We start from the raw sequence: 24,189 nt of genomic DNA on the forward strand, positions 1-24,189 counted from the left end.
TTTCGCTTGTGCTTTAGGTGTGATATCCAAAACATCATTTCCAATCCATGTTCAGAAGTTTTTTCCCTATGTTTTCCTCAAGGAGTCTTATGATTACAGGTCTTACACTTAAGTCTTCATTCATTTTGAGTTTATTTTTGTGAGTGAGGTAAGATCAGGGTCTAGTTTCATTCTTTTGCATGTGAATATCCAATTTTCCCATCATCGTTTATTGAAGAAACTGTTTTTTTCCATTGAGTATTTTAGGCTCTCTTGTCAAATGTTAGTTGACCATATATACACAGTTTTATTTCTGGGGTCTTGATCCTGTTCCATTGGTCTTTGTGTCTGTTTCTATGCCAGTGGCATACTGTTTTTATTTCTATGGCTTTGTAACATAGTTTGAAACATTTGCCTGCTTTATTCTTCTTTCTCAGGATTGCTTTGTCTATACAAAGTCTTTTGTGGTTCTACAGGGATTTTAGGATTGTTTGTTCTATTTCTGTGAAAAATGCCATTGGAATTTTGATGCAGATTGCATTGAGTCTATTGGCAGATTTGTGTAGCATAGACTTTTTAATAATATTAATTCTTCCAATCCATGTACATGGGATACCTTTCAATTTACTTGTACCTTTTTCAATTTCTTTGGTCAGTGACTTATAGTCTTCAGTGAAGAGATCTTTCACCTTCCTGTTTAATTTTTTTCTACACATCTTATTGTTTTTGATGCTATTGTAAATGGGATTGGTTCTTTATGTCTTTTTCAGACAATTTGTGTTAGTATATAGAATGCTTATTTTGTATCCCAGGACTTTAGTGAATTATTTGATTAGATCTAACAGTTTTTAGTGAAGATTTTAGGATTTTCTATACGTAAAATCATGTCATCTGCAAATAGACACAATTTCAATCTTTTATTTCCATTTATGAGGCTTTATTATTATTATTATTTTGACTTTATTGTGTTGGCTAGGACTTATTGTCATGTTTTAGGAATGAAGAGAATGGCCATCTTTGTCTTCTTCCTGGTCTTAGAAAAAAATCTTACAACCATTTACCATTGAGTATGATGTTAGATGTCACTTTGTTAAATATGGCCTTTATTAAGCTCAATTTAGTTCCTTTTATACCTAATTTATTGAGAATTTTTATCAGGAATGTATGTTGAATTTTGTCAAATGCTTTTTGTGCATCTATGGAGAATTATATGATTTTTATATTTCATTTTATTAACGTGACTATCACTTTTGTTAATTTTTGTATACTAAACCATCTGTGCATCCTCAGAATGACTCCTACTTGATAGTGGAGTATGATCCTTTTAGTATGCTGCTGAATTCTGTTTGTTAGGATTTTTTTTTGAAAATTTAGAATCTGTATTCAACAGGTCAAGGACATTGACCTGCAGTTTTCTTTTCTTCTAATGTCCTTATCTGGCTTTGGTATCAGTGCTGGCAGGGGGAGGGACCATGGAGTCAGAGTGTAGCTGTTCCTCTAACTTTCTAACAGGATTCTTCTCATTCTCTGTGGCCCATGGGGATATTTCAGCCTCATCCCCGTGTTCTAGGATTTTCAAAATGATGTGTTGTTACGAGTAGTTGCTAATTTTTTCTGGCAAGAGTGACAAAGTGAATGACCTATTTTGCCATCTTGATGACGTCATTCAGAATAAAAACTCTAAAGCCTGAACCCTTAACCACAGTACTATGCTGTTTCCTAAGATGCAAAATATCCTACAATTGATACAGTAGTTGGGGCTAATATTTGTACCAGCCTCCCTTAGGAATAGTTCATATGAAGACTTCCCTAAGAAGACTTACTTCATAACTTTATTGGGCATACATGCTATCCCCCAAGAAAATATCAGGATTATAAATTATGATATAATTTTCCAGGCCATGTTGAAGGTGTTGTATTAAATATATTTGTAAAAAGTTTGAGAAGTTATTATAAACAGGGTAATTTTTCTTATGTGTAAAAGAAGAAAATTTTAAAAATCTACCTAGATGAGATCTTGGAGAGAAGAGCTATTTCAAGTTTATTCTGGAATGATGCCAGTTTTACCTCACTATTATTAAGCAGCAGTTATGTATTGAATTTTCAAAATTCCTATAAAATCTTACAGTTTTACAATGATCTCTCCCATATAATTATAGAGTTTCTATTGCTTTTTAGAAAAATTTTAAAATATTTAATATTTCATCTCCACATACACATGTACTTCTTCCTCCATAATCTGTCCTTCATTGATATCTGCTACGTGACCTCCACAGCCCCCAAGATACTCTCCAATTTCTTCCAGGAGTAGCAAACTATCACCCTTGTGGGTTGTGCTGTTCAATACTTCACCCTTCCAAACGTGGGACTGAATGAGTCTTGTCTCATGACAGCCATGGTTTATGATTGATATGCTGCCATTTGTAACCCACTTCTCTATTCATCCATCATGTCACCCACTCTGTGTGTTCAGATGGTTCTGGGGTCCTATATTAAATATTTAATTTAATAAATATTTAATATTTTTAAAATATGTCTTTTAATTTTTCTGAGACCTCATCAGGTAATTGGGAACGTGAAACACTGAGAAGGTCCTATTTGACAATTAGATGGAAACTGTAGTCTTTCTTCTAGGATGGTAAAGCGTTTTCCATTTTTCAGTGCTCAGTGAAGGGAAGAAAATGGCAGATGTGAGAATTATAATGTTGTCATTTCACGTGAGTCAGTAATGCATTCTTTTGACTCTTTTCTCATTTTAGGAGCACCAAGCCAATGACTCAAGGAGGAAATATTACAGCTATCACCCATTTCCTCCTCTTGGGATTCTCAGATTTCCCCAGAATCAGAGCAGTGCTCTTTGTTGTATTCCTGTTGGTGTACATTTTGACTCTGATTTGGAACCTGTTTCTCATCATCTTAATAAGGATGGATTTCCATCTCCACACACCCATGTACTTCTTCCTCCATAATCTGTCCTTCATTGATATCTGCTACGTGACCTCCACAGTCCCCAAGATGCTCTCCAACTTTTTCCAGGAGCAGCAAACCATCACCCTTGTGGGTTGTGCTGTTCAATACTTCATCTTTTCAACCATGGGACTGAGTGAGTCTTGTCTCATGACAGCCATGGCTTATGATCGATATGCTGCCATTTGTAACCCACTTCTCTATTCATCCATCATGTCACCCACTCTGTGTGTTCAAATGGTGCTTGGGTCCTATATGGCAGGATTCTCTGGTTCTATATCCCAATTGTGTGCCATGCTTCAGCTCCAATTCTGTGGGCCTAATGTCATCAACCACTTCTTCTGTGACATGCCACAACTGTTAGTCCTGTCCTGCACTGACACTTTCTTTGTACAACTCATGACTGCGGTATTAATAGTGATCTTTGGGATAATAAATGTCTCAATTATCATGATATCTTATGGCTGTATTGTCATCTCCATTATGAAGATCACTTCAGCTAAAGGCAGGTCCAAGGCTTTCAACACCTGTGCTTCTCACCTGACAGCAGTGATCCTCTTCTATTCCTCAAGTATCTTTGTCTACTTGAGTTCCAGCTCTGGCGGTTCCTCCAGCTTTGACAGATTTGCATCAGTCTTCTACACTGTGGTGATTCCCATGTTGAATCCCTTGATTTATAGTCTGAGGAACAAAGAAATCAAAGACGCCTTGAAGAGGTTGCAAAAGAAGAGAAAGTATTGCTGAGGTCACAGATTATGAGATTTTTGACATATTTATCCTATCAGAATCACCTTAACCCACAATAATATGCACAAGAATGCACTATAACAAAATTCATACTGCCTTTGGAAAAAGAAGACTTAATTTGACACAAATAATATGCCAAAATGGACCAATAGGTGACTCAATGCCATGCAAACACAATATCTTTAAGTCCTAGAGGTTCATGAACATCAGCTTACATGAGGAGTAGATTGATCATTTATTTATATATCAATCTTTCCATCATTTATGAAACATCAGGTTTAAAAGCTTGTTGCTTCCTTTAGTTTCTGAGATTGAACCCTGCCCAATTGCAGGACTCTGACATGAAAGGAAAGGTAACAGACAGAGGTCCTCTTGGATATAGAAACTTTGTCACTCAAATATTTTGATGCAGCAGCATGACTAAGACACAGAAGTGACCAATGTTTGTTTTGTGTTTCTGACCAGAATAGGAAGGAACAAAGAGCAAGGATGTGACTTTGGACAGAAACAATCCTGTGCAATTGGTCTGGTTGTGCCTACTGCAAAGACCAATCTTACCTAGCTAGTGTTTGTCTAAGGCCTCTTTCAATGCTAATCATCTAATAAATTTTTGATTACATCCTAGTCTATACCACCTATAGTCTAAGGAAGGAGGAGGTGATTTGAATCATAAAAGGAATGGAAGGAAGTATCTTGTCCCTTCAATGCCGTTTATTTATGAATCTGATGAGTTAATTTTTGCACATAGTGTCCAGTGGGGATTTCTGATGGGAGATGATATTCAAAATCCATGTCACAGCCAATAGCAATTTCTGATATTGTGGGACTCAACTCTCCCTTTTTCTACCCCATCCAATCTGGAAAATTTACCCTTGGTTCACATAGCCAATGGGATCACACTACCAAATCATTTTTCATATCTCAAACATCTGAAACTATTTGGTGTGAGAATACATGTGACAGCTCGTCATAATAACAGAATTACTGAATATTCAGTATTGCAAAGACAAAGAGCAAATATGGAAAATTGATATACTTTCTTTCCTATCATTTTGTTCAACATTTTATGTCTTAGAGATTTATGGTTTTTTGGGGTGATATTATAGATGAAGTAGAATGGTTTGTGTTACTCTAATGCTGATATTTCCAGCAAACTTCAAGGGCCAGGAAAGGAGATAGATGGTGGTACAAGCAAGGTTCTCAACTCTGAACAGTTTTTGCTGTGTGAAGTAGGAGAGAAAGTTGTGGTCAGGTTAAAAAAAAGATGTGTAGCAACACTGAATGTTGACTTTCGAGATTGCTCTGACTTGAACAAACTGGTACAAAACATGTCATTACATTTACATGTTATTCTTAGAGTTTCATTGAATTCTTATTTTTGGCTTGTTATTTATATATTTTTTTGAGGTAATGCTGATTTAGAACATTATATCAATTTCAGGTATACATCATTACATTTCAAATTATATGTAGACTACATCATGTTCACCCCCCAAAGAATAGTTACCATTTGTCATTGTACTCATGTGCCCTTTTACTCTTTTCACCCCTTGCCCCACAACCCATCCCCTTTGGTAACAGCTGATCTAATCTGTATTTCCCTGTGTTTGTTTATTGTTGTTACTGCTTGTATCTTCCACTTATGAGTGAAACCTTACGATATTTGACTTTCTCTGTCTGACTTTTTGCTTACATAATATAGTCAAGGTCCATCCATCTTGTCGCAAATGGTAAAATTTCATCTTCTTTAATAGCTGAGTAGTGTTCCATTGTGTATATATGCTGCATCTTCTTTATCCATTCATCCACTGATAGGCACTTAGGTTGCTTCTATGTCTTGGCTTTTGTGTATAATGCTGCAATGAACATATGGGTGCATATATCTTTTTGAATTAGTGTTCTTATGTTCTTTGGATATATACCCGGGATTGGACTATTTGGATCATATGGTATTTCTATTTTTAATTATTTGAGAAATCTCTATACTGTTTTCCATAATGGCTGTACCAGTTTGCATTTCCACTCGCAACGTATGAGGTTCCCTTTTCTCCACATCCTCTCCAACATTTGTTATTTTTGTCTTGGTAATTATAGATAGTCTGACAGGAGTAAGGTGATATCTTATTGTAGTTTTGATTTGCATTTCCCTTATGATTAGTGATATTGAACATCATTTCATATACCTGTTGGTCATCCATATATCCTCTTTGAAAAAAATGTCCGTTCATATCCTCTGCACATTATTTGATTAGCTTGTTTGTATTTTTGTTGTTGAGTTGTATGCGTTCTTTCATATATTTTGCATATTACCCTCTTGTCTCATACATGATTTGCAAATATTGTATCCAAGTTGGTGAGTTGTATGTGTTCTTTTGCATATTTTGCAGATTACCCCCTTGTCTCATACATGATTTGCAAATATTTTCTCCCAGTTGGTGAGTTATATTTTCCTTTTGTTGGTAATTTCTTTGCAATGCAGTTTTTCAGTCTGATCAGTCCCATTTGTTTATTCTTGCTTTTGTCTCCTTTGCCTGAGTAGACATGGTATTCAAAAAGGCACTGCTAATACCGATTTCAAAGAGCTTACTGCCTATATTTTCCTCTAGGACTTTTATGGTTTTAGGTCTTGTATTGAAGTCTTTAATCCATTTTGAGTTAATGTTTGGATATGGTGTAATATGATGGCCTGCTTACATTCCTTTGCATTTTGTTGTCCAGCTTTTCCAATGCAATTCATTGAAGAGACTTTATGTTCTCCATTGCACATTCTTTACTCCTTTGTTGAAGATTAGCTGTCCGTAGTTGTGTGGTTTTATTTCTGGGCCCTCAATTCTCTTCCATTGATCTGTGTATCTGTTTTTGTGCCAATACCATGCTCTTTTGATTACTAGCTTTGCAATACATTTTGAATTCAGTGAGTGTGATACCTCTGACTTTGTTCTTTTTTCTTAGGATTGCATTGGCTATTTAGGGTCCTTTCTTGTTCAATATAGATTTTAGGATTATTTACTCTATTCCCATGAGGAGTGTCATTGGGTTTCTGATTGGAATTGCAATGAATTTGTAGATTGCTTTAGGTAATATGGATATTTTTACTATGTTTACTCTTCCACTCAAAGTACATGGAATATCTTTCCATTTCTTTATATCTTCTTTGATTTCTTTCAATAATGTCTTATAGCTTTCAGCGTATTGGTCTTTTACTTCCTGGGTTAAATTTATTCCTAGATATTTTATTGCTATTGTAGTCTTGATTTTTCTTTCTGACAGTTCACTGTTAGCATATTGAAATGTGACTGATTTTTCTATGTTGATGTTTTGCCCTGCAACTTTATTGTATTTGTTGATTGTTTTTTATAGATTCTTGGTGGATTTGCTAGGGTTTTCTATATATTGATTTATGTCATCAGCAAATAATGACAGTTTTGCACCTTGCTCTCCAATTTGGATGTTTTTTATTATTTTTTCTTACCTAATTGCTCTGGCCAAAACTTCCATTAATATGTTGAATGAGTGGCAAGAGTGCACATCCTTTTCCTGTTACTGTCCTCTGAGAAATAGCTTTGAGTTTTTCACCATTAACTATGGTGATAGCTATGGGTATGTCATATATGGCCTTTAGTATGTTGAGTTATTTTCCTTCTATACCCATTTTATTCATAGTTTTTTTATTATAAATGTATTTTGAATCTTGTCAAATGCTATCTCTGCATCTACTGAGATGATCATGTGATTCTTGTTCTTCTTTGTTTATATGGTGTATCACATTAATTGATTTTCAGATGTTGACCCATCCCTGTGTCCCTGGAATAAATCTCACTTGATAGTGCTGTATGATCCTTCCAATGTATTGTTGTATTTGATTTGCTAACATTTGTTCAGGAGATTTGCATCTATGTTCATCAGCAATATTGGCCTGTAATGTTCCCTTTTTCGTTTTCCTTGTCTGATTTTGGAATCAGAATAATTTTGGCCTCATAAAATGAGCTAGGATACATCCTGTCTTCTTCAAGTTTTTGGAAGAGTTTGAGGATAGGTATTAAATCTTGTTTCAATGTTTGGTAGAATTCACCAGTAAAACTTCCTTGTATTGGACTTTTGTTCCTTGGGAGATTTTTTATTACTGTTTCAATCTCTTTATTTGTGATTGCTCTATTCAGATTCTCTATTTCTTCTTTATTCAGTTTTAGGAGGCTGCATGTTTCTAAGAATGTATTCCTTTCTTCTAGATTACCCAGTTTTGTGGGCACATAGCTTTTCATAGTATTCTCTTATAATCTGTATTTCTGTGGTGTCCATTGGAATTTCTCCACTTTTATTTCTGATTTTATTTATTTGAGCCTTCTGTCTATTTTCCTTACTGAGTCTGGATAAGGGCTTATTAATTCTGTTTAACTTTTCAAAGAACCAGATCTTAGTTTCATTGATCCTTTCTATTGATTTTTTTAGTCTCTATTTCATTTATTTCTGCTCTGATTTTTATTATTTCCTTTCTTCTACTGACTTTGGGCTTCATTTGTTCTTTTCCTAGTTCTTTTAGGTATAGTTTGAAATTATTTATTTTATATTTTTCATGTTTCTTGAAATAAGCTTGTAGTTATGTAAACTTCCCTCTTAGTATTGCTTTCACAGCATCCCATAAGGTTTGGTACACTGTGTTTTACTGTCATTTCTCCTGAGGTATTTTTTGATTTCTTCATTGATTCAACAGTTATTCAGTAGCATGTTGCTTGTTTCCACATATTTGTGACTTCTGGCCTTTTTTGTACTTGATTTCTAATTTCATAGCATTGTGGTCAGAAAAGGCTTTTGATACAATTTAATTCTTCTTAAAGTCACTGAGGCTTGCTTTGTTTTCCAACATATGGTCTATCTTTGAGAATATTCCATATGCACTTGAGAAAAATGTGTATTCTGCTGTTTTTGAATGGGATGTTCTATATAAATCTATTAAGTCCATATGACCTAGAGTTTCATTTGAGGCCATTGTTTCCTTGTTGACTTTCTGTCTGGATGACCTATCCAATGAAATAAGTGGAGTGTTAAGATCCTCTACCATTACTGTGTTGCTGTCAAGTTCTCCCTTTCAGACTGTTAGCAGTTGCTTTATGTACTTTGGTGCTCCTTTGTTAAGTGCATTTATGTTAATAAGTGTTATGTATTCTTGGTGGAATGTCCCTTTTATCATTATATTATCCCAATCTTTGTCTTTTGTTATATTTTTTGTCTTGATGTTTGTTTTGTCTGATATAAGAATGACTCTGTCCACTTTATTTTGCTTGCCATTTGTTTGGCATATCATCTTCCATCCCTTCACACTGAGTCTATGTTTGTCTTTAGAGCTGAGATGTGTTTCCTGGAGACACCATATTGTTGGGTCTTCTTTTGTAATCCATCCAGCCACTCTGCATTTTTTGATTGGTGAATCAATTCATTTTCATTTAGAGGGATTATTGCCTTATGAGGGCTTACTGCTGTCATTTTATCTTTTGTTTTTGTTTTCTGGTTGTTTTATGTTTAAGTTGTTTCTTTTTACTTGTATTTCTCTCTGCCGTTTCAGTTTGGTGCTTTTCTGTGATGTCTTTCTCAGTTTCCTCTTTATTTCTGAATTGTGACTCTGATTTTTTGTTTTGTGGTTACCATGAGATTTGTATAAAAGATCTCATAATTGAGATAGTACTTTTTTCTGATAGCCTCTTATCTCTATTAGCCTATGCAGGTTCAGCCCTTTTCCTCTTACCTTCCTATGTTTTTTTTTTTTGTCATGAGTTATTCTTTTCTGTGTTGTGAGTTTGTGACCAAATTGAAGTATCGATAGTTGTTTTTTGATGCTTTCTTTCCCTTTATTTTTTGTGTTATAATTGTTTATACAAACCTATTCTGATATAGAACTGCAATATTTTGATTCTTTCTCTCTATTTATCTCTTTGCACAAAGCTTTGTATAATTTTTCCTTTTCGTTTCAGGTAGGAGGGTCCCTTTCATCATTTCTTCTACAATAGGCCTAGTGATGATGAACTCCCTCAGATCTTGTTTGGGAAATTTTTATTTTCCTATCATATCTGAAGGATAATTTTGCTGGACAGAGTATTCTTGGCAGATAGTTTTTGTCCTTCAGTATTTTGAATATATCATTCCACTCTTTCCTAGCCTGTAGGATTTCTACTTGTAAATTTGCTGAAAGCCTGATAAATATTCCTTTGTAGGTTATTTTCTTCTGTCTTGTGGCCCTTAATATTTTTTCTTTGTCATTGAATTTTGACAGCTTTGGTATTATATGCCTTGGATAAGATCTTTTTGCCTTGATGTAATTAGGAGTTCTATTGGTTTCAAGTAATTGTAAGTCCAGTTACTTCCTCAGGTTTGTGAAGATCTCAGCTACTGTTCTTTTGAATAAGCTCTCTTCTCCTTTTCCCCTCTCTTCTCCTCCTGGGATATCTATTATCCTTATGTTACTTTTCCTAATTGAGTCAGATATTTCTTGAAGAATTTCTTCACTTTTTAAAATCTTCATTCTCTCTCGTCCTCCACCTGAATCAATTCTAAGCTTCTATCTTTGAGGTCACTAATTCTCCCCTCCATATGTTCTGCTCTATCTTTAATGCTTTCTTACTTATTTTTAATCTCATAATTGTGTTCTTCATCTCCAACATTTGTTTGGTTTTTTTTTATTTTTTTAATCCTGAGCTCATTGAACGATATTTCTGAGTTTTCTTGTAACTCATTGATTTACTGTGGAAGAGCTATTGTGAATTCTCTTTCAGTTAGATTATATTCTTCTGTGACTTCAAATTTGGTTTCTGGAGAGTTTTCCTTCTCATTCTCTTGTACCATGTTACTGTAGTTATTCACAGTATTTGGTGAGTTAAGTCTCTGCTGGGGCACTTGTGATAGTACTACCATTCTTAATTGGGTATAGCTTGGATTACTTTGGTTTTGATCTGCTTCTTATTGTATTTGAGATCCTACACTTTCCATCCTGGGGTCCATTCCCTGGATTACTGATACCAAAGGAGGAGGAGGGTGTTGCTACTCTGGTTCCATTGCCTCCTGTGGGTCCAGGCCAGCTGCCTTCAGTTGTATATAGGTATGGGATCTGTTATTTTTCCTGTGATGCTGTGTAGGGGATCTTCTGTTGGTCAATGGTACTCCAATGGTTTGTAACTTAGAAAGCAAAGACAAAGAGAATAACTTACTCTGCCATGATGATGATGTCATTGCATTTCATTTACTTTTATTTTACAATTACAATTGGGGGCAACTCACCATTAATTTCTTATCCTTTTGTTTTTTGATATTCAGCTTGTGTCTGTTTTCAAAATAAAAACAAAATTTAAATCAAAATATATTTGATATACAAGTGTTAAATTAAATTCTACAACATGTTGATTTGATATGTTTCTATATTGTGATATTATTGCATTTGTAGTGATAATTAGCACCTCTATCACGTCACATAATTATCATGTCTAATATGTGTTTGGAATAATTAAGATCTAATCTCTTAAGTTTGAATATTATAAGGCAATATTGTTGTCTATAGTCACTGTACTTTTCATTAGATCTCTAGGACGTATTTACTACTAGTTGCAAATTTGTACCCTTAAACAACTTCTCTCATATTCCCCCACAACCAAGGCCCTGGTATCCACTATTTTCCTCTTTGTTTTTACAAGTTTAGCTTTTTTAGATTCCACATATAAGTGATATCATATAGGGTTTATCTTTCTCTGTGTGTGTTCTCTCTCTTAGTATAATGTACTCAAAGTCTTTCAATGTTGTCTCAAATGGAAGGATTTCCTTCTTTTTCATAGCAGAATAATATTGTGTGTGTGTGTGTGTGTGTGTGTATCACTTCTTCTTTATCCATTCATCCACTGATGGGCACTTACAGTGATTCCGTATTTCAGCTATTGCAAATAATGGTGCAATAAACATGGGAGTGCATATATATTTATGATATCCTATTTTCCTCTCCTTTGGGTATATATTCAGAAGTAGGATTGATGGATAATCTTTTAGTTCTATTTCTTAATTTTTTGAGGAACCTCTTTATTGTTTTCCTTAGTGAATGAACCAATTGACATTCCTATCAACAGTGTACAAGGGTTCCCTTTTCTCCATATCTTCACCAACAGTTGTTATCTCTTCTCTTCTTGATGATAGCCATTCTAACAGGTGTGGTGATATCTCATTGTGGTTTTGATTTGCATTTCCGTGATGATTAGTGATGACAAACATCTTTTCATGCACCTGTTGACCATTTGAATGTCCTGAGCATGTTTCTTTAAAGTTGTGTTTGACAATATCTTTTCTCCACCCTCAAAGGGTAGCCTGCCTCTTCTAGGAGTTGTTATGAGTTCAGAGTAGGATATGGAGGAGACTTGCTTCAATAAAACTTTCTGTGACATTATCTACCTGTCTGTTTTGGGTTCTTAAGAAAGAGGGGAAGATTAGTTCACAGCACACTCTTAGTTATCTTGGCTTCTATCACTTACACTTACCAGAACCCTCAATATTCCAGTATCTGAATAATTCCTGGTAGATTGTATGCCCCTAATCAATATTTGTCAAATGAATTAACCTTGTGTCTTAGCACAAATCTTAACATTTTGGTTCTTACTAAGTCAGTAAGTACAGTACAACAATTTAAGAACCAACCTTCAACAAAGTTTCTGAAAGTGTTTAACAAAAATAAAATGAATAATTCACATTACAGATAAGTTCTCAGTAGACTTCTTCTGAGAGAAACATGGAGATCATGACTATTTAAATATTAGACTATATTATATTGTGACAATATGCTTTACTTTTTTGTTTTAAAAATAACTGACCTATGAGGTCATCCCGGTGGCACAGCAGTTAAGTGCCCACATTCCATTTTGGTGCCCTGGGGTTCGCTGGTTCAGATCCTGGGTGCTGACATGGCACCACGTGGCATGCCCTACTGTGGTAGGCATCCCACATATGAAGTAGAGGAAGATGGGCATGGATGTTAGATCAGGGCCAGTCTTCCTCAGCAAAAAGAGGAGGATTGGCAGCAGTTAGCTCAGGGCTATCTTCCTCAAAAAAAAAAAAACAAAAATAACTGACCTTTTATAGTAAAATTAATCAAAATTGTGATTCAACAAAACTGTTTTTCAGATCTATTAAAATACGTAAGTAAAATTATTTATTTTTTACTTTATTCATGGGATACAGAATTTCTCAGTTTTTCAGTCAACCCTGACATACTGCAATTTAAGTTTTAAAACTATGGCCTAATTATAGTTTCTGAATGACAGCAAAATGTGCTTTTATCATATATTAAATAACATACATTTTTATATGTATATATATTTATTACTCAGATATAAGGCCTTAGGAACATTAGAAAATATGATAGTGAATAATCAGTAGGTTATAGACAGTAGTAAGATAATAGCATAAACTAATTACATTTTTATGAGTAGATAAGATAAATAGAAATTAGGATGAAAATAAATATGATTAAAAATATATAAACATAAATACAAAAAGTTTCATATCAAAGGTAATAAAGGGAAGTTAAATCAATTTTTCTACCTAATGAAATATCAGTAAAAAATAAATGTTGAAATAATTTAAATATTACAGTATATGAATGCTGGGGACAATACAATGAGCAATAGTATGTTGTAACTTATTTCTGGTGGAAATATTAAATGGTTTAAGAAATTTGAAAATGTGGTTGTGATATTTGGTTAAACCTTGTGGGCTGAATCCAAATGTTTGTCTTGCTCATTCTTGGAGGCCACCTAAAATGATAATAAAAGTTTTTTAGAAAAAACCTATAAAGTCATGAAGATATGGATAACAGGAAATGTGACAACAAAGGTTGGAAACTGCGAGGCAGATTTATGAAGAATAACCAACTCAGATTCTAGAAATCAGGAAGCCATGGGTCCTGGGTAGAGTGGAGAGCAAAAAACAAGAAGCAACAAGTTGTTTCCCCTTGTAAGACCTCAATAAGGATCAGTAATTGAAGGCATTATGGACCTGCACAGTGAGTGGGGCTTAAAACTGGATATTTGGTTGAAAAAAATCTGCTAAGAACAATTAGACTACTAGACAAGGCCTTCCCCCGCTTTTGCATCCAAGAAACTCCTGTCCCTCCCTCCTAATCCTTCCCTTGCTCTAACAGAAGACTGAAGGTTTATTCTCTGGAGAATTGAACCAAGAAGTATGGGCTTAGAGTCATCACACATATCTAAGGGGGGATGCTAAAAACAGAGGAATTAAGATAATAAACGCACAGTGAAAAAGGAGATTCTCCCTGCTTGAGCCCCTCCTTCCACCACACACCTACTGCATTCACTCATTCAACTCTCAGAACACTCCCAGCTGGGATGATTTCTCTTTGGCAGGAGACTGGAGAATTCCTTTCTGGAGAAAGACCCGCCCAAGATAAAATATATATCTCCTGATGCTTAAAGCTGGGGCCCATCAAAGCAATTGTGAAGTCCTCCCCAGATTGCCCAGCAGAAACCCCACCAGAGGACAATATCTGGCCAGAAAAACCATGCTTGAAATGTTGCTTTTTAGTGCCTCACTTTGCAATGGGAAAGGACAGCAAAGAACAACCACACAGAGGCTCTAAAATAAACAAAGAGTAATAAAAGGAAAAGAATTCAGAGGACACAAAGGTGATGCAGGGAGCATTAGGGTATTCAAAAAACTAAAACTCCAAAATTAAAACACTCAGTTAAAGAAGATATTGTGGAAGAAATTGGACATTTATTTATAATATTGTTTGAGCCACAGGATCAAATTTTCTCTGACGACTTCAATTTTATGAGCTAATAGATTCACTTGATTGTTTTAACCAGTTTCAGTTCTTTTCTTTTGTCATTAAACATGAAAGATTCCTAATTCTGAAAAAAATGTTATAATTTATACCAAGAATCACAAAAATGTGACTCTCCTTGAGTAACTGGTCTCTTCCTGTAGTATATTAGTTATCTATTGATGCACAACAAATTACTACAAAACTTTGTGGTTTCAAACAAAAATATTCATTTATTACCTCATATATTTTCTGTGGGTCAGGAATTCAGGGGCAACCTGGCTGTGTAATTCTGGCTTAGGGAGCCTCATGTGGTTCCATTCAAGTAGTTGGTCAAAGCTGAAGTCCTTTGAAGCTAGATCAAGGCTGACAGGTCCACTTCCAAAGTAGATCTCTCACATAGCTGTCAAGTTGGAGCTGGCTTATGACAGGAGGCCAATATTCTTGGTTACATGGGATAGCCCTATTAAATATTGTAGGGTTATACACAAGCCTATGAATACCAGGAAGCTAGGGTCATTGGGAACCATTTTGGAGGGACTCGGATGGTAGAAATGCTTCAGAGTAGATATATTCAAAAATATTCATTGACAACTTGGAAATAACCCATATGCTACATGAAGAAAAAGGTTAAATACATTAGGATATAATGAATTGATCTATTATAATACACATGAAGGAAAATAATACTTATGATGCATGTGACAGGTTTTGAAAATCAATCTACAAAATCAGGAATTCAAGAAATACAATTTTCATTATGTTTCCATCACACTATTCCTACTTTGCACTCTTCTTATTTCTCCTCTGTGAAAAAAGCTTAGTCAATTAAAGGATCGTTTCTTCTTTTCTCTACATTTGTGTCTAAGTTCTAGAGGGCTGAATAATACCACAGCAACAGGGGAATCGGGTCCTTGACTTCCCTCCATAGCAGCATCTTGTGAAATATGTTACCTCAACAGATCCTCAGCTGTCAAATCACAAATGAATTGCTACTGAATTCCATTTATCCTCATCCTAAAGACTTGTAAGATCTGATGATTCTGCTGCTCACAGCGAGTCTTGGTTAAATGGGAATTGTTCTGTTGCTCCCATCTTTGACTACGGCACAGAAAATTCTGTAGAGTGTAAGCCCTCAGTGCCCAGTTGCTATCTCCCTGGACTCCCATGACCACATTTTCTTAAGTTTTGGCCTGCCAACTCAGGCCCTAACAATCTTTTGGTTAGGGTCCCTCTGTTTTTGGTGTCTCTAAAGTTATTTGATAGTTGTGCTGTCTCTAAGCCATTCTGAGACTTACTTATGTTTTTGGCCACATCATCTCTGCTTCGATTTCTTTTCACTGCCACATCCCTTCTCTGAAGCTTGAGAACCTAATAACTTACGTACTTGAGAAAAAGGAATGATCAGAGATGTGGGGAAGGAAATGTTAGGTGAAATATTATACATACTTTACCCCATTATTCCTCTTTTCCTCCCTGTCTCTGCCATTCTCCATAAAATAATTTTCTTCTTCTCTCATTCTCACTCTTCTACTCACTTCTTCCTTTAAAACAAGCAGTCAAAGCCATGGGAGAGAAGAAGAGAATCATTTATGTTTCTACTTCCATACTCCAAATCTCTGGAAGGTCTTTCTGAATATAACCCTCCCAAGAAGTCCCATCTAAAAGTAAAAACAAAAAAAAGGTCCAAAACAAGAAAGTAGAGAGCTGAGATTCCCTATACCACAGAGAGTCTGACTCAGCATTGCTGGAGGTTCACTACTTCCTGGCATGTTTCCCAGACAGAGGTCTCTGATGATTGTTCCTATGCTTTGGGCGTAGGATGGAAGTGATCTCTAAATGAACTCCATGATTCTTCCAGGGTGAATGGAGGGTTCCTTGACATAAACATGTCTCAAAATTTGAACACCCTGAAGCAAGATCTCGGAGCCTAAAAAAGGAACCCATTAACAGAGTTGGTCTCCCCTCTATCACCCAGGAGGGAGGTTATTTACAGCTTGCATGATTTTAATTGCTCCTTTTTTATTGCAAGCTGTGTTCCCAAGTCCTCTTTTAGATGTGAGAGAAACCTCATAAGCTTTTAAGGTCCTCTTCCCCCACAGCTGGATCATTCTTGAGGGAGGCTGAGTGAGTCAAACCTTACTAACAAAAGACCATGCGCTCATCTCAGAGTAGTGATGGAGTAGGATACTCACAGAACCTGGAAGTTGAAATATGTGTGGGCTCTTTCTGAATACCTGGGTACACCACACACAATAAAAAGAAGAGTAAATCTTTACAGCACTCTTACGTAAGTAATTAGGGACTCTGCTCTAAGGAATATGAAGGCCTAGGACCCAGGAAGAATCTCAAAGGTTTTCAAACAACTCAATATCATTGTACTTCAAGTCTAATTTTTATAAGGAGTCTTCTTCTATGGTGGCTCATTTAGCCTGAAAAGACAAATCTGTAGAGGGATGATCTAAATTTATAGGCTGTGTCAATACACTTTGGCATAAAATGGGGAGCTGGAACCCCTCTGAGACTATTGTTCATATTTAAAAGGAGAAAACAAAGAGCCAGAAGAAAAGGTGTGGGTAATTATTGAGAGGCCTATACTTCCTGATTTGTTCCACTAACAAGTCAAATTTGAGCATTCTACAGAAGTCTCCCTAACTGAGTGGACTCAGTTCAACTTTGATGAACAGGTCAGTTCTTGAGGAAGTGAGGGACCACCAGTTGAGAATAAATGCAATGCTTGGTTTTCTGACAGTGATCCTGCCCATATTGTTCCTGATAAACAAAGCTCTTCAGATTTTGTTTCCTGCTCTACAAATATGGTGAACTTTTCCAAAGTCAGCTAACTAAATATTAGGAAGGATTATTGATGAAATATCTTAAAGAAGCAGAGCTTGTCAAATGGGCCACTTTTTAATAGTCTCCTTCCATTTCCTTTGTTTTTTTTTTAATTTACTAAGCAGAGTAAAATGGAGGTCAGTATGTGGAGGGGGACTATCTGATGTCAGAAATGACTTGAGAAAAATTGAAGGAAGAGAATCCACATAAGCTTTATCCCAAGATAAACTTTATCCAAAACAAAGTAGAAAGCTTAGGAGTCCTTAATAAAGAAGAGGAAACTAAAAGTAAGGTTTAATTAGAAATGATAGAATCTGGGCTGGTTGAGAAAAGCAATGTGGCAATTAAAAGGTGCTCTGGGATAAAGAATAGCATCACTAGTCTGACATAGTTCTCTGTGTGTGGTACAATTGGCCTCGGTAATTTTATCTTAGACATCTGTGGGTACAAGCTTTGCAGTGTTCACCGTCTAAACCTGAGATTTCCCTTTCTGGCAGTTATACCAGCACGTATTGCAAAACATTTTAATATCCCCTTATTTCTTCTTCCTGAAAGAAGGTAAATTCTCCTTCAGTTTATCTCACTGACTTGGCAAGCAGTCACCATTACAGCCTTTCTGTTCATTTCCTGAAAGTGCATCTATGTGAAAAGATGTGGTGATCATGTTATTGAAAGCATGCTCAATTACATTTTCATTGCCCTGTCCATTTTTATAATAATGCATCTGAAATGGTGTCTGTCATTCTAGAGATCTTTTGTGAGAAATTCTTGCAATGACTATGCGGGGGCATTCCCCAATCTCTAATCTCTTGCCCACATCCTGTCAGTGATCACCTACAAGGATTTATCTCTGTCTTTCCCATGCCACACATCATCTCTCGTTTTGTGCTATGTCTCTATGGGTACATTTCTTATCTCTCTTCCTGGGCTATAAGCTCCGTATTGGATCGTTTACATCATCCAACGCACCAAGTATAGTCCTTTACACTCTCCAGTGTTTAGAAACAAGATTAATGCAGCAATTAACATATTTTAGTGTGCAGTTTTAGTGCAGATATTTAAAACGTGGCTCTGGAGTTAGACTGCCAGGATTTGAATCCCAGTTTGGCCTTTCATGGGTTGTGTGTCCTTTAAGTTCTTTGCTGCTCTGACCCAAGGTCTTCTCATTTGTAAAATGGCAATAACAAGTGCACATATCTCATAAATTTTAGTTGAAAACTAAAATAAGATAAAACGTAGAAGTATTCAGGATAGCACCTGGAACATAGTACATACTCAATAAATATTAGCTACCTAAAAATATACTTGATCTTCTGGCAAATTCAATCATATTAGAAGCAGAAAAAAATGAAGCAAATCAAGTAGCTTTGCGTTTTAGAAAAAAAATGGCCAGGAGTAAGCTGCAGTATTCAACTCTTTCACAGAAATATTATTTGTAAAGATGTTACTGTTAGTACTGTGGACTATATATTCAAGGAAACTAGTAATGCCAGATAAAATTTAAAAGAATTTTTTAAAGGCTGAGTCAGTGAGAAAGCAAATAAACTTATAAAGATTCAGAAATGAGAAGAAAAAGCACAAACCTCAGAGGTAGTGAGCTGGGGCCAGTATTTTCCCCAGAGGATCTGCTAATCTCTGGTAGCCTCATTATGGGTTTTAATGAGCAAATATATAAGAGTTAGGAGAAAAAGACAATGTGTGAGATTGACTTAGAGACAACACCCTTTCCCCTCAATGCCACTGAAAACAGGGACTCTCCAGGAGTGACATTCTCAGAAGGCAAACTATTAGAAAAAAGAAAAAACTATGCACAAAATGAGACAGTGATAAGCACACCTCCCTCAGCTTTGGTTTGAGAGAAAGAGAAAAAGTAAAAGAGTCTTCCTTGATAATTCTGTTTTTAAAATTTATTTTTATTGAGATAATATTGACATATGACATTGTGTAAGTTTAAGGTGTTTGATGTGTTGATACATTTACATATTGCAATGCACTTACCACTCTAGCATTAGCTAACACCTCTATCATATCACATAATTATATTTATTATTTTGTGGTGGGGACAATTAAGATCTAGCCTATACAGATTTTGAAATATACTGATGTACCTCTGAAATTTATATAACGTTATAAACCAATGTCACCTCAATAAATAAATAAAATATCTAGTTTCTTAGGAACTTTGAAGTTTAAGATAGAATATTGCTGTCTGTAATCACTATACTGTGCATTAGGTCTCTAGGATTTATCTGAGAGTTAAAAGTTTGTACCATTAAACAACATATCTCCAATTCCCTTAACCCCAGTCTCTAGTAACTTCCATTCCATTTGTTTTTACAAGTTCGGCATTTTTAGAATCCACATGTTACTATCATATAGTTCTGTCTTACTCTGTCTGACTTATCTCACTTAGTGTAATGCCCTCACTGTCCATCCATGTTGCTGCAAATGGCAGAATTTCCTTCTTTCTCTTGTCTGAGTAATATTCCACTGTGTGTGTGTGTGTGTGTGTGTGTGTGTGTGTGTGTGTGTGTGACATCTTCTTTATCTATTAATGCATTGAAAGTCACTTAGGTTGTTTCCATATCATGGCTATTGTGAATAATGTTGCAATAAACATGAGAATGAAGAGATCTTTTTGATATCCTTTTTTCATTTCCTTTGGATATATACCCAGAAGTAGAATTACTGGATCATATGATAGTTATATTCTTAATTTTTTGAGGAATCTCCATACTTTTTTCCTTAGTGGCTGGACCAGTTTACATTCCAAGGCAACATATGAGAGTTCCCTTATCTCCACATTCTCGCCAACACTTGTTCTCTCTTGTCTTCTTGATGACGACCATTCTAACAGGTGTGACGTCATATCTCATGGTTTTCATTTTCATTTCTCTGATGATTAGTGATATCAACCATCTTTTATGTTCCTTTTGGCAGTTGAATGTCTTCTATAGAAAGAATGTCTATTTATTTTCAATGTCATTTTTAATCAGATTATTTGTTATTAAGTTGTAGGAGTTCTTTAAATATAGAATATAATAAGCCCTTATCTGATATATGGATTGCAAATATTTTCTTCCATTCTGTTGGCTGCATTTAATTTTTTTGATTGTTTCTTTTGCTCTGTAGAAGCTTTGTAGTTTGATCTAGTCCCACTTGTTGATTTTTGCATGTGTTTCTTGTGCTTTTGGTGTCATACAGAAAAAATCATTGCAAGATCAATGTCAAGGAGTTTTCCTCTATTTTTTCTTCTATTTTATGGTTTTAGGTCTTATGTTTAAATCTTTAGTTCATTGCAAGTTAAGTTTTGTGAGTTTTGTGAGTAAGGGATCTAGAGTTTGCTCTGCCTTTCTTTGGGTACTCCTGGTTCACTCTTCTTGTTCCCTCTTGCGGCTGAATTCTTAAGTTATTGTGTCTTTGGTTGTTACCACTCACTAGGCTGGCTACTGGAAACCTCTTTTCTGTTCCAGAAGGTGGTGCTCTAGCTCATGTTTGCAGTTTCTCCCTTGTACAAAGGCCAGTTCTGTTTTTCTGAGAGCAGTCTGTTTGCCAGATTCAGGAATGTGCACAAGGAGCCAGTTGCAGAGTGGAGAGAAGTGTGGGTTTGGCACTGGAGTTTTGGGCATTCCTGTGGATGTGGTGGGGTAATCCTCTGGTGAGGTACTCCTGGGGCCTCATGGGAGGACTTCCTGCTGAAATCATGAGCCCTTGCATTCCTCTAATTCTCTCTGATATTCCTATCTGCCTTTTAACCTGATCTCCCTTCTCCCTCTGCTCATGGTCTATCTGCCTCAGTAGTCTAAGTATCTCTAGAGAGCAAGGAATTCCTAGCTGCATCCATATTTGGGGAAAGGAACCCTTTTACCTTATTTATCAGGCTATACCTTATGCTTCTATAAGGATTTTCTCTTTTCATTCATCTTTGGAACAAGGAGAATGGGAAATGTTTAGGAAGTAGGAAGAAGTTCGGGATGCCTAATGCTGACCAATGATTGCAGCCCATAGACAAAGTTTATTCCATTAAAGACACAGCCCTTTTCCAGGGAAATCTCCATGACTTCTACTATTACCCATATACATGACTGCCAGGCTACATTTGACATCTGTTTTCTACTTTTCATGGCTTCCCATGGTTTGCTTTCTATTTTGAGATTATCTGAATAAAAATGTGTTTTTGATGGGAGATGTTCTGTGACCATCTGGAAAGATGACAGCTATCTTGAAGAAGGCTTACCGTGCCTGATGAAAAATATTCTTTGGTTATTTAGCATTTGGCCTGAAGGTCTAGTGCTTTCCTTCCCTGGACTGGCTCCAAAGAACAAAAAGAGAAAGAACTTCCAGAAACCCTGCCTAAGTTTCCCATCCCTGTGTCCATTGCCTAAGCATCGTAACCTTTTCATGATTCAAGTCACTCTACTTTGTAGGAGAAGCCTTGAACATAAGAACAATGAATAGAACCAAGGGTGATTGAGAATCCAATAAAACCATATGCAAAAGTGATAAGAGGTTGCAGTTTGCTGGGTAGAGGGTCCAGAGTTTCCAATAGACTTTTGAAAGTATCACTGACCAAAGAAGATCAAGAATCACTGTCTTAGACAGTTTAATTCATAAGTATCTCTGATTAGAGGAAATAAAAATCTGTACCTGCAAGGATGGGTGGATAATGGCTCTTACAACTTGATCTTTTCTAGCTCCTCAGGAGCCTTCTTGGTGTCATTAAGTTGGGTAAGTCACATCCATTTCTAAGCTGTGTCTTGGCGTGTGACTCTTTCTACCATTTCATTATATTTTTCTTATATCTCTCTTGGCTTTGTGAAAGCAGAAAGGCAGTTACAGAACTTTCCACCCTCCCTGATTACAAATTAATTGAGTATTAGTTCCCAAGGGGATTTTAAAGAGCACCTACTTCACCATCCTCATTTAACTATGGTCCAGCATAATTCAGGGGCTTTTTCAAGCACTTAATTAATTTCAGAGCCATGACTGATCAGATTCTTTCTCTTTTACCATATAAAGAGATGAGAGTATTTTCCTTAATTACTTTGTTTCCAATCCTCATACGTTCGTAAACTATGGATTGGGAAAATATGAAATTAAGGCATTTTAGAAGATAATGTACTAATGATGTCCATTTATTGTCTTTGTCCCCAAAGAGAATTACAGTATTTACGCAAGAGAATTTTTTAAGTTGAGTTTGGTAATTATAAATGGAAGACACTGATTAACTCAAAGTTGATGATTAAGATATATGTGTAGCCAGCTGCAGAGTGGAAAGAAATTAAGAGTATTTCTTTTTGTCTTTTGAAAATGAAATAATTTCCTTGTCCCATCTTTTTCCCTGCAGATGGTACCAACCAGGTCCCTGGAAGGAGATAGAAATCAACCTCTGAAGTCGTGTTTGTTCTCCTGGGACTCTTCGATGAAAAAAAGGTGAAGCTTATCCTCTCTCCACTCTTCCTAGGGATCTACCTTGTGATCCTAATTTGGAAACTGGGTCTCATCATCCTAATCAGGATGGACTCCCATCTGCACACACCCACGTACATTTTTCTCAGTTTCCTGTCCTTTACAGACATCTGTTCTTCTTCTTCCACCAGCCCAAGGATGCTTTCGGACTTCTTAAAAGATACAAAAAATGATTTTGCTCATTTCCTGTGCCACCCAGTATTTTGTTGAGTCCTAGATTTGTCTGACTGAATGCTGCCTCTTGGCTGCCATGGCCTATGACAGATATATTGCTATTGGTAGGCCTCTGCAGTACTCAGCCATCATGGCTCCCAGCCTCTGTCAGAAGATGGTTGCTGGGGCCTATGGGAGTGGTTTCCTTGCTGTCATCGCTATTACTATGCCACTTGGTTTCATCTCTGTTACCATGGGCCCAATATCAGTTCAAATTTCTTCCTTGACATAATCCAAATTATTTTCTTGTCTTGTTCTAATCCCTTCATCAGCCATACCATTCTTTTTCTCGTATGTATTTTTGTTGGGTTCAGTTCTTTCTTAGTTATCAGCTTATCCTATGTTTTCGTTTCACCTTCCATTCTGAAAATATCTTCTGTCAAAGGTAGTGCCAAAGCTTGCAATACCTGTGCCTCTCACCTGGTAGTTGTGACAATCTTCTATGGCACAAGCCTCTCTGTGTGCCTACTTCCCAGCTCTAGCCACTCCAACAAGCAGGACAACGTGCTGTTAGTGTTCTATGTTATCTTTATACCCATGTTAAATCCTCTTATCTATAGTTTGAGGAAAAGGGCTTTCAAAGAGGCCCTGAAGAGGGTGGTAAAGAGGCTAATACATTTACCTCAGTGAGAACAATATTTTTGCAGCTGTTATTTCCCCTATGAGGAACACAAGAGTAAGAAGACGTGTGACCCTTTGTAGGTCACAAGAATAGCTAGGTAGAGAGATGGAATGAAAACCTGGCTCCTTGATTCCTGGTGCCATTATGTTTAGCTGTCACCATCAAGTGATCTATTTGAGGCAGTGTCACCACCATTGAATTCAGTTTATAAAGCGTGTATCCATGATTAGACCCAGGTCGATAAAACCCTACACTTTGAGAATAGAAGTTCTGATATATATTTCATGTAGAGAAATGATAAGAATCTAGGAAGCCACACAGACAGTTCTTTCCTCATTGATTTTTTCTTTTATATATTTTCAATTGTTGAGAATTTATTTGTACTTCAATAAAATTTTTAAAAAGAATGTATAAAATTGCATATGTGAATGTTAAAAATAATTTAAAAGTGAATACTTTATCTTATTAATTCCAAAGAGAGTGAAAGAAATCTAGTGTGAGAGAGATGGCACAGAATCAGAAAATTGGAAAGAGGGAGAAAAACAGAGAGAGA

At 36.0% G+C, this 24,189-nt stretch overlaps 1 protein-coding gene and 1 pseudogene across 1 annotated transcript; both read left to right on the top strand.

Moving 5' to 3' along the window:
- Positions 1 to 2,751: 2,751 nt before the first annotated feature.
- LOC124228333 (olfactory receptor 5AN1-like) lies at positions 2,752 to 3,690 on the top strand. The gene has a single exon (XM_046642733.1). It carries the CDS (start codon positions 2,752 to 2,754, stop codon positions 3,688 to 3,690), a length of 939 nt encoding a protein of 312 aa, XP_046498689.1.
- An 18,989-nt stretch (positions 3,691 to 22,679) lies between these two features.
- Positions 22,680 to 23,644, top strand: LOC124228631 (olfactory receptor 1440-like; annotated as a pseudogene).
- The last annotated feature ends 545 nt before the right edge of the window (positions 23,645 to 24,189 follow it).

Source organism: Equus quagga, chromosome 17 (genome assembly GCF_021613505.1).
Source record: "Equus quagga isolate Etosha38 chromosome 17, UCLA_HA_Equagga_1.0, whole genome shotgun sequence".
NCBI lineage: Eukaryota > Metazoa > Chordata > Mammalia > Perissodactyla > Equidae > Equus > Equus quagga.